Raw genomic sequence first — 11,442 nt, 5'->3', positions numbered from 1 at the left:
ATTTGAAAACTATCACATTTGTATCTCAAGTTTCTATCTTAGCCCAATTTTAGTTCATTGATAGATTGTTAGTGTCTTCATCAACACCATTATTCATTTTCGTCACTTTAATTCCTTCAGATTTCAACTTTCATTTTCCTCTAATTTCAACTTCTATAAAAAAAACAGGTTGATTAATATATACCATTTCATAACAAAATAAATTAATTTTTTCTTTTTCTTTTGAAACATTTAAATGCCTATAATAGAGCTTTTGAGCATTTTATTGTAACCAATGTTCTAAATGTAGAATATATCGGTGATATTTAAAATCCGATACGATATCCCTATATCGGTCGAATTTATCAGTCAAACTTTGATATATCGGGTCAAATATCGGTCAAACTTCGACATATCGGATCAAAACCGAGTTGATCCAATTTTTTTTTAAAAACTTTTTCTTTTCTTCTCTTTTTTTTGAAAAGTTTTTATTTGTTTGTTAATATATATATATATATATATATAATTATTATCTATATTTAATTTTTATTCTAATGACATCGTTTGGGGAAATATATAGCCCATATAACTAATGGAATATGAAGATAAGAAGGATGATATTAATATTGAGTTTGGTTTGAATTCGATGACAAGAGAGTTTATGATGAATTTCGAGCTCAACCAATCCTTTTTAGACACCTATTTTTTATTATTTGGTGTCTTTCTTATATTTATATTGTCAAAAGATTCAACTATTTTTATTTTCTTAGTTTATTCGGTACCGATTGAATTATAAATTTATAAATTTAATCAAAATAAGAAAATCCGATAAATCCAATACACCGAATATCCTCGATATATCGTTTTACCCTTCAACCGATACGATGCCGATAAACAATATCGTTTTACCCCTCAACATTTAATTAGATTGCTTGTAATAGTTGCTGATAAATGAAGGATATTAATCTATTTTTTTATGAAATGATGTAACGAAAAACCTCTTTGAAAATTAGTGTGAGATGCAGCCACTAATGGTGTTAGTTGACAGAATGAATCAAAATTGGGCTAAGATGGGGACTTGAGGTACCAATGTAATAGTTTCCAAATGTGGGGTACTAAAGGTTAGAATGGCTCATAGCTGAGGTACTATTTAATGAAATCTCCCTTTGAGAGACCAGTAGGGATAGCAATGGCGAGGGTAGGATCACGGGATTGAAAAACTATACTCATACCCAAGTATGTTTTCATTCTCATACCCACCCGATCCTCGTAATAGAATATTGAGTATTCACCGTACCCATACCCACCTCAATACCCGTTAATATCAATTTATTTTTATATTAAAAAAAATCAATGAAGTACACGAAATATAAAAGACTGAAATAAAAAAAATCAAATATCATGATAAAATTATATTTTTACGTCAAAAATTGTTATATGTACAAAATCACAAAATATATTTTGATATTTTTCAATTTATTTAATTTGTCTATTAATTTATTTGAGTAAATATACATCAATTAATTATATTTAAAATATAATATATTATTGCGTGGGTATGGGGATGAGAATCGAAATACCATCCCCGCCCCTTACCCATTTCCGTAATCTGAATAGCGGGGATCCTCATACCCGTTTGGGGTGGATACGGGTCAATGCGGTTCGGTTTTGGGCAAAACCCATAACCCAACTCAATTTTTAAATCCGGTTCGGTTCGGTTCGGTTTTCTCATTTTAGAGATTATGACCCACAACCCAACCGAACCCGTATAGTTCGGTTCTTTTTTTTTTCGGTTTTACCCGTACTTAATATTAGACATTAATTTCAAGGTACAAAGTTTAACGTCAATATCAAACATAAAATGTCCAATTAATTATTATAAGCCTAAAATTAGAATAAAAACATTGTAGCCTTAAAATTAGAGAGGAACTTACAGGATATGAAACATTATTATAATCATTTATCAAAGAATTCAATTCTAGAGTCAAGATACAAAGAGAGGCGACATGAGATAGAGGTCGAGGGAGGAGAGAGGAGCGAGGGATGATCTATGTGGACTGGTATTGTAGATTAAAGTGAATTTGTAGTAGAGCGTTAAACTAAGGAGTGAGAGTTCAGAAAGTGAGAGGGTCATAAGTTTTTTTTTGTCTGAGAGACGAGAGGGACCATAAGATTGATTAGATCAATTAGGTTTACGCTGATTTTAGTTTTGTTCTATTTTTTAATAAAAAAAAGTAAAAATATATTAAAACGATGACATTGACCGTTGACTTCGAGTTATTTATGAATGACTAAACCCAAAATCCAACCCAAACATAATCAATTTAGTTCGATTTTTTATTTTCGGTTTGTTTTTTTCGGTTTTCGGTTTTTTTGGATTCAGATGTGGTTTGTTTTTTCGGTTTTCGGGTGTGTGTGTCCACCCCTAGTACTTGTTACCCGATTTTACTTGAAAAACTCCCATGTTCAAAGTTGAATACCGGTGGCTACCCTACCCACTGGGTATTTTTGTAATCCCAATAATATTTATATATTATTTTTAATGTTAGCTGAAAACTAACTCTTATAACACAAAACATAACACAAGTTTGATGTAAAGTAAATTAAGAGGCTCTTCTTTTAGAACGTGCTCCACGCGCTAGGGTTTAGAAAATTTTGCTGCGGTCTACACTTGTTCTTGTCCAGCTACGCGACGACGTTGGCTTTGACATTTGGCCTCGCCAACTTGAGCCATGCGTGGTCAGACGAGATTTGTGCTCTGGGATTTGGTCTAGTGATTGGATGATAAGATGGAATTGCGTCATGGTTTTTGGTTTTCAGTTTGGGATGGTGATTGTAGGTGGATTGGGTGCGTAGCAGAATGCACTTGGGTGTGGGACCAATCGAATACTCAGTTTTTGTAGCAAGGATTGAAGAGGATGGCGGCGAGTGTGGGCTTTTGATCTCTAATGTCTCTCAATATTAGGGATTTGGGCGATCATGGTTCGGGATTGCGGTGGAGAACGACGGGTCTTGCGAGATCTGTGACCGGGGCTTTTTTTGGCAATGGTCCGAGTATAGGGTTGGCGGCGGAGCGACGTACTGGGTGAGATCGTTCTGCATAATCCATTTTGGACTCGATCAGGTCATTGGACTTTTCCCCTTCTCCAAATCTGGGCTAGTCTATGGTCAAACTGTTGTTGGGTGTCTATTAAGTTTTATTTTATGCTGTCATTTTGTTTTCTCAAGTTATGTAGTTTGTTTTTGCTTCTTGCGAGCAATAAGTCCTCACATTAGTTATGTAGGGGCAATCAGGCTTAATGTTTGTGTGTGCACTCTTAGTGCCTTGTCTGCTCTAGGTAGGCAGTGAGTTCTTTGTTTTATTAAATGGTCACTGCCGCCTAGTGGTATGGTAGGGTGAGATAAGGGTCATCATTTTCCCCGTGGGCCTAAAAGTTTGTGGGTAGCCCAGCCCGGTCAAAGCCCAGTCAAAGCCCGGCCCTATGGGTATAAGGTCGAGTAGAGACCGAAGGTTTAAAGCTTCGACCCAGTCCAAGGCCCGCCCCGTTGAAACCCATAAGACCAAAGCATGGCCTAGCCCGTTCAAGCCCGATCAAAAGCCTGTCCAAAGCATGGCCCACCCCATTTTATTTAAATTATTTTGTTATATTTCTTATCTTTCGTACTATATTTAGTTAAATAATTACCATATCTTTTTTTAATAAAAAATATACATTACACATAAAATAATGGGACCGGCCCGGCCCGGAAAAGCCCGTAAGGCCCGGGCCCATGGGCCTCGATTATATTAGTAATCCCGGCTTGTCCCGACTCGAAAAAAATTGAAAAAAATCGTAAAAGTCTGGCAGGGCTGGACTCGGTGTCAACGGTTCAGTTTATGAGCACTAACCGAAAACCGACACCGAACTCTCGGTTTCATATTTTTCAAAACCGAAACCGAAAAATATATATAGAAACCGCGGTTTCGGTTAACCTATAATTCGGTTTGGTTTCGGTTTCATTTCGGTTACAAAACCTAATATCCTTATTGACCTTTTGTACTTGACTAATGAAAATAAAAAGATTAAAAGTGAAAGAGTAAGCTACAAGTTCAATACTTCAATTAAGTTACATTCACCAAACGAATAAGCAAGAACTCAAATATTAACTAAACAAAAACATTATACTTCGTTGAAACACAAGTTAACCAAAATATACATTAAACCTCATGAGCTTCTTCCTTAGACGTTCAAACTTGTCTTAACATGAGGGTTAGTTGACAAAATCCTCAAGCATTACATTAGATCTCTGCATGCATGATTGTACACATACAAATATCAAAATCACATATCTCTACATGTATATATTTATTACTAAATATATTCTTTCCATAAGCACCCGATTATATATGTTCACCAAATAAAGTTATAACCTTAACTCCCAATTCTCGGTTCGGTTCGGTTTTCATCAGTTTTCTGAAAGCATATAACCGATAACCGACACGAACTGCTTGGTTTGGTTCGGTTTCCGGCACCGACGCAATGATTTCGTCCGGTTTCGGTTACTCGATTTCGGTGCGGTTCGGTTATGGCCAGTTTCGTTTTTTTCGGTGTCATAAAGTCCAGCCCTAATTGCCGACCCTTAGGGTGAGACTAAGTGTCTCAGATTTATTTTCGGGTGGCAACATAGTTGGAGAACTGTTTGACTAGATATTAGGATATGTAATTGCTGCTTCATCGTTGATTGAGTTACGTATCTAGTGATCTCTCCACCTAAGGCTCGTCAATGGGCTGAGCCTAGCCCGGCCCGACTCATGAGTGGCGGGCCCGGGCCTTAGTAAATTTAAAAAGTGACCGGCCAGATATTTTTACAAAATGAAGATGCAAGCCCGCCCACCTAAAGCGAGCTTTTGCGGGCCGGGCCGGGCCTTGCGGGCCTTTTTGGGCCAGACCTTGTGGGCTTGTAGTAGAAAAAAAAATTCATAATACTCTAATTTAAGGGTTTTAAACAATAAAAGAATTATTATAAAACATTCTAAAAAAAGTCACAAATACATTCTAATTTTTGAATTATTGTCGATTGACACCAGTAGATGTGATCGATATATATATTTAGGAATCCCGTAAAAATTTCGTCCGTTTTGGACATGATTTGACAGGTCATACATACGGTTAACCAAAAAAGAAGTGTTTTGACATATTAAAACCTGATTGACCGGGGCTTTGCTAAGTGGGTTTCCTCAGTGCGACTGCGCGAAATAAGTAATAAAAATTAGGTGATTTCAGATATGCAAACGACTTTCGGCGTTCGCATCTTTGTAATTGGTCCTCCCTTAGAGTATATTAGTGGTGTTTCGGTTTACTGGAAATTCTCACGGTCAAACGAGTTCTGAATTGGATGAAATTTTTACAGTGTCACTAAATATATATATACCGATCACATCGGCTAGTGTCGATCGATACCGAGAAGTTTCTTTCATATAGTCGCTTCATAATGCGATAGTTTTATTATAAATCTAATATAAAAGTTATGATACATTAGTGGACACTTCGGCGATAGATAACTCCAGTTCGAAATATGGTTGATCGACACCATCAGATATGATCAGTATATATATTAGGGATTCTATAAAAAATTTGTCCGTTTTGGACATTTTTTTACCGTCCGTACATACGGTCAACTAAAAAAGAGGCGTTTTGACATATTAAAATCTCCATTGACCGGACCTTTGCTAAATGGGTTTACTTGGTGTGACCGCACACAATCGGTGACAAAAATTAGGTGATTTTAGATATGCAAACGGTTTTCAGTGATCTCATTTTGGTAATGAGTCCTCCTTTATGGCATATTAGTGTTGTTTTTTGTTTATCAGAAATTTTAATGGTCAGACGAGGTTCGAATTTGATGAAATTTTTATATGGTCACTAATAGAGGTGGCAAACGGGTAGGGCCGGACCGGCCTGGTCCATTTTATACGGGCCAAAACGTGCTAGTGTCGTGCTCAGGCCGGCCCATTTGCTTAAACATCAAGAAGCGGGTCGGTCCGGCCCATTAATATTATAAGACACAATTACAATAAAAACAAATTATGTAATTAGAATATTTGTCTTATATATCTATTTAGAATAGTAAAATAAATAAAATACTACAACATATTATATAAATTTATTTTTAAATATTATATATGTTAAAATAATGACGTTTTATTCACTACTTTGATAATATTTGTGAAATATTATAGTTAAAATAATGAAATAATCAATACATTTTTATTTAAAAGTTATAATATTCAAGTTTAATAATGATAATTGTTTAAATATTTATATAAATAATATAAAATTATGTGTAACGGGCCGGCCCATAAATTTATCGTGCCCGGGCTGAAAACGGGCTCGGGCCGATGGGCTAAAATATCTTGGTCTGGCCTATTACGCTAATGAGCTCGTGCCGTGCCGGGCCAACTTTTAACGTGCCGGGCTCGGGCTTTTCACCCCATTTGCCACCTCTAGTCACTAAATATATATATACCAATCAAATCGGTTGATGTTTATCGATCCAGAGAAGTTTCCTTCATATACTTGCTTCATAATGCGATAGTTTTATTCTAAATCTAATAAAATATGTATGTATAACATTTTATTATTTGACAGGTTTTACGGGTCGGGCCGGGTTTTACCCCTCTAATCTAATAATGACCCTCTATCCACGGAAGCGGGTTTTGGCGGGCTTTTTCACGGGCCGGGCCGGGTAAAAGCGCATCAGGCTTGCAGGCCTCCGCGGGCTTTTTGGATCCGTAGACTAAATGGTGAGGCATATCTCCACCATGTCACCACTGTTCAAAAGCAGATATAATCGTCATTAGTCTAGTATTTTTTGTTAGTTGGTGCTTTGTTTGATACTTGTTTATAGTAATTTTTGATATTATATCATGTCTTTGTAATTAAGGGTTTAGATTTTACGTTCTTTTGTATTCGACTGTTTCATTATAAAGGCTTGAAGGCAGCCGTACTAGCCCTTACATAAAAAAACATAGCATAACTTTTAATATATATAGTTGATTCAATAATAATAACAAAATTAATTTTAAAATTACTGTTTTGTCCATTGTTTATTGGGTCAAATCAAAGTCAAACTCCATGCCACGTTATCATTTTAACAAAACTAACAAAGAAATTAAAAGTAAATTTCGCAAAAGTCTAGGTATCATTTTAAGTTTTTACTTACGTATATAATGTAACTTAATCTCTTCTCAATGTCATCGGTCTCAACTCTGAAGAAGAGATCGATGAATACACATTTTCCCCCAAACAGAAAAAAATGACTTAATTAGTTATTACAGACAAAAGTGGTAATTCCTCATTAGCATAACAATAAATCAGTAACTGGTTGTCATTTTATGCACTTACTAGTTACATTACATCTTATTGAAGTGAGTTTGTCCTCATCTTCTTCGATTCACACAGGTTTCTCAAAACTCGAACCCACAAACTCTAGCCTGTGCAAACATCACCCGCAACTGAATTCTTCTACGAACTCGAGGAGTAAGCTTCTATGTTTCAGGGATCTTAATTATGTCATACCACGAATGAAAACTTTGAAAGAAGGATGCATGTCCATTAGAAGTGTATCTTGTTTACTTCAAGTTGATATAGAGCTTAATTATTTTCTTTTAGCATATGTTGGCATGCTCATGATCAGCGGAATGCTAGCTCGAATTCTCGATCCTCTTCATACCTGTTATATATCGATTATATATGAAAGTATTAATCGAATATCATAACAATAAGCGATCACAGGAAACCAATGAAAGTGCCGGGACGTTAAATAGAGATCCCAAACAGGGTGAAACAGCTAGCATCGCCGTCCACTTGGTCATGCATAGCATTAAGCAGCATGCATCATTTTTGGTTTTGAAAACTGTACGGATATAATCCATGCATGCTATATCTGATAAAATATAAATAGTTCGCTTGTTTCCGTAATCTTTTAAGATGAAGGAAGATGAGGTTATCGTTTAGATAATGAAAATGATTTTTTTTGGTACAATATAATGAAAATGATTATTGAATGTCAGCAAATTACATATTGGAATCGACAACTTTCGGAGCTATATTATATGATTACATATCCAGCTTTTAGGACTAACACTTTCTTTTACATATGATCAATCTTATACTTGTAACCTATTACGCTTTCATAAGATAAATTCTGTTTGGTTCCTACGTGCATGTACAATTTATCAATTTTTCTTGCCGAAAGTGTTTCATATCAAATGCTAGCTAATTCACCTTAGACATAATATGGCCGGTTATAAGTACTGCAAGACTTGTATGACTTATATGATTTGTAAGACTATTATAATTCCCTGATAAAAATTTGAATACCCTTCGAGTTTTGGAGTTATATGCCAAAGTCAATAATATGGACACACTAGTAACAATTTCATTGAAGTCTCACCAACCATAGTTAGGCAAGAACAAGTTTGTTTGTTTTGACAAGACCTCAAACCACGTTTGGTACCTTTCAGTATCAACAAAATACAGTATTTATTAACCAAACAATAATGTCCCCGTCAACACAATGACAATTACACTTGATCATTGATTCAAGTATTGAAAACCAAAGCAATGTCCAATTACACGAAGCCACCGTTTTTTTTAAAATCTTTTTCCTTTGTTTATTTATACTTTGTTTAAGATAAGGAGTGATTGATAGAGTACTCAGTAAATAAGGACGATACTAAATGACGCATTCTTTCTCATTAATCAAGATTACTGCCGGCGACGTCCACAACGAACCTGTACCTAACGTCGTTCTTCTCCAACCTTTCAAAAGCTTTGTTGATATAATCCATCTTAACCACTTCGATCATCGATTTCAGTCCCTTCTCTTTGCAGAACTCGAGCATTTCCTCCATCTCCTTCATGCTCCCCACAAAGCTCCCGGTGATCGTCTTCCTCCCTATGCATAATTATAAATTTATAATGTCATTATAATTTACAAGAACCTTATAGTACATAAACTTACATTTGCTACAACTAAGATTACACTATTGAAAATGTAACATAAACATTAAGATCTCATAAGAACCCTTTACTCCAATACTTTGGACTTGGGGACAGAGAAAATTAACCGCAATTCTACTCTACGTTACGCAATTATTGGGAACCACAAAATGTTTAACTGCTGTTATGATGCTAAAATATTTATATTAAACTTTAGAAGTTAATAAATTTATAATTACTACGAATAAGTCAACAATGCAATTTAACGCCACTTTTTTTTTTTGCACATATTCAACAAAATTTGGGAACTAGCTAGAAACTCTTAAACACATATTAAGTGTAATGGTGCGTTACATATCTATTGGAACCACAAAACATACAGGACATGTAGGTAAGTGGATCAACAATATATGTTAAAGAATGAGGATGGCAATAAAGAGAAGATATGTAGATAACTTAGAAGAATTTTTTAACCAAATAATGAACAGAATCTCCTACCCACTAAAAAATGTAGAGGTTTCTATAAAAAAGGTAATAGCACTCAATTGAAGTGGAAAATTGTTGCAAAATAGAGGTAGTGATAGGTGACTCACCAAGCATGACCAATGGAGAGACAAATTGCAAAGGAGTGTTGATGACACCCATCAAGATCAATTTCCCATCAAGCTTCAACAAAGAGAGGTAAGGCTCAAGAGGGTGGAACACAGGAATGGTGTCAATAATGTAATCCAATGAGTCCATAGCCTCCTGCATTTTGGTGGCATCAGAGCTCACCAAGTACTCATCAGCACCAATATCCTCCAAGGCCTCTTTTCTCTTCTTATCAGAAGAGCTTATCACTGTTATATGGTGTCCCATGGCCTTTGCTATCTTCACCCCCATGTGTCCCACGCCTCCGAGTCCCAATATCCCTCCCCTTAAACCACTCACATCCAAGCCAAAGTGCCTCAGTGGGCTGTAAATTGTCACCCCCGCACAAAGTAGCGGCGCCACCTGCTCCGGCTCCATGCCCTCCGGAATCTTTACCACAAACCTTAATAAACAAACAATCCAATTCCGTGATTCAGTGAGTGGAATGATATATGAAATGTCAGGTATCCAATAAGAGTCAGAAGTTGGTGTTATTACTTTTGGTCAGCGACCAAGGATTTGGCAAAGCCACCTTGGGTGGGTTTGCCATCAGAGTAAGTGTCATTGTAGGACCAGATCTTCTTGTTACAGTATTGCTCATTCTCTGTCTTGCATGGGCTGCAGTTTCTGCAGCATCCTACAAGGAGTCCAACTCCGACGACATCTCCTACCTTAAACTTGGTCACATCTGATCCCACTTCCAGAACTTCTCCAACCACTTCATGCCTGTTCAATAACGCGTAAATGGTGACAAAAAGATATCGATCCGTTACAAACATGAAAGGAAAATAATCATGACAGAACAGAAAAAGTAACTAATGGCCGGTTCATGACACTCATCAACCGGCCTGAAAAATACAATGTTTTGTCGAATTTAATCGAGGCGTAACAGTATAGAAAAGGAAGTGGGAATTATATTGTATACCCTGCAACCATGGGATAATTTGATTGGCCAAGTTCATTTTTGATCTGGTGAAGATCGGAATGGCAAATTCCACAGCTCAGGACTCTGATATAAACATCTTCTGAACCTGTGCTTCTGCAATTCATTTCCATCACACAAAAACACAAAATTCAAGCATAATAAGCGTGACAAAAGACATGACATAAGACAATAAAGAAGAAGAAGAAGAAGAAGAAGATCGAGCCGGATGAGATGTGTCGTGTACGTACCTAAGAGAATAGGTGTAAGGTGAGAGAATCCCAGAAGAGTCTCTTGCAGCCCATCCCACAGTAGTTCTCTCCGCTTCAAGACTACCCATTTTCCTTCTTGTCTTTCTGCTCGAGTTTCAGAGAGAGAGAGAGAGAGATGTGATGATGATGATGATAATGACGATGATGATGACGAGTAAGAACGACAATGGGAATCAAAGAAGCTGTAGAGGGTGCATATAAATACAAAGAGAGAGACGAGTGGAATAGGCGAAAATAAATCCAGAAATAACTGTGAGGCGAGGAAGGGACACGTAAGCTGGAGAGTGGGTGAGGTTGGGGGGCGGTATGTGAAGGTGAAGACTGATAGTGATGAAAGCTTTGTTTGCTTTTCCCCGCAGATAAGGAAATGGAGAAGGGTTTCGGGACCCGACGAAGAAGACGATCAACCGTAGTTGGTGGGGGCCCGCTATAGGGTTTAGGGTTAAAAAAGATACCGTACGCGCGCATTGCACGCGTCATGCGCACGTCACTGCCACCGAACCCATTTCTACAAACGATAGAGATGGCGATGAGAGGAGTTAATTAGTTCGTATTTGTGGAGATGACTTGGTAATATTCTTGTTGAATTAGTTAGGAAGAATGTGTTTTAAGTAGCCATTAGTAAGTGTATACACGACCCACTATAAATAGTTGA

General features: G+C 36.7%; 1 protein-coding gene across 1 annotated transcript; it reads right to left on the bottom strand.

Annotated features, from left to right (window-relative positions):
* Positions 1–8,487: 8,487 nt before the first annotated feature.
* Positions 8,488–11,094, bottom strand: LOC126805574 (probable cinnamyl alcohol dehydrogenase 1). The gene is made up of 5 exons (XM_050532371.1): positions 10,767–11,094; positions 10,519–10,632; positions 10,092–10,319; positions 9,557–9,996; positions 8,488–8,919 (listed from the first exon to the last, which is right to left on the bottom strand). Exons 1-5 carry the CDS (start codon positions 10,853–10,855, stop codon positions 8,720–8,722), a joined length of 1,071 nt encoding a protein of 356 aa, XP_050388328.1. The 5' UTR covers positions 10,856–11,094; the 3' UTR covers positions 8,488–8,719.
* Positions 11,095–11,442: the final 348 nt, after the last annotated feature.

Source organism: Argentina anserina, chromosome 2, assembly GCF_933775445.1.
Source record: "Argentina anserina chromosome 2, drPotAnse1.1, whole genome shotgun sequence".
Lineage (NCBI taxonomy): Eukaryota > Viridiplantae > Streptophyta > Magnoliopsida > Rosales > Rosaceae > Argentina > Argentina anserina.
This window is presented reverse-complemented; position numbering and strand designations above follow the sequence as displayed.

Bases quoted from the DNA above. Each gene is read 5' to 3' on its own strand.
- LOC126805574 (XM_050532371.1), bottom strand. From the start codon at position 10,855: ATGGGTAGTCTTGAAGCGGAGAGAACTACTGTGGGATGGGCTGCAAGA. The intron at 10,320-10,518 runs GTATACAATATA...GTTATTGAACAG, and splicing joins AATTATCCCATGGTTGCAGG to GCATGAAGTGGTTGGAGAAG. The intron at 9,997-10,091 runs GTAATAACACCA...TTGTTTATTAAG, and splicing joins TCCTTGGTCGCTGACCAAAA to GTTTGTGGTAAAGATTCCGG.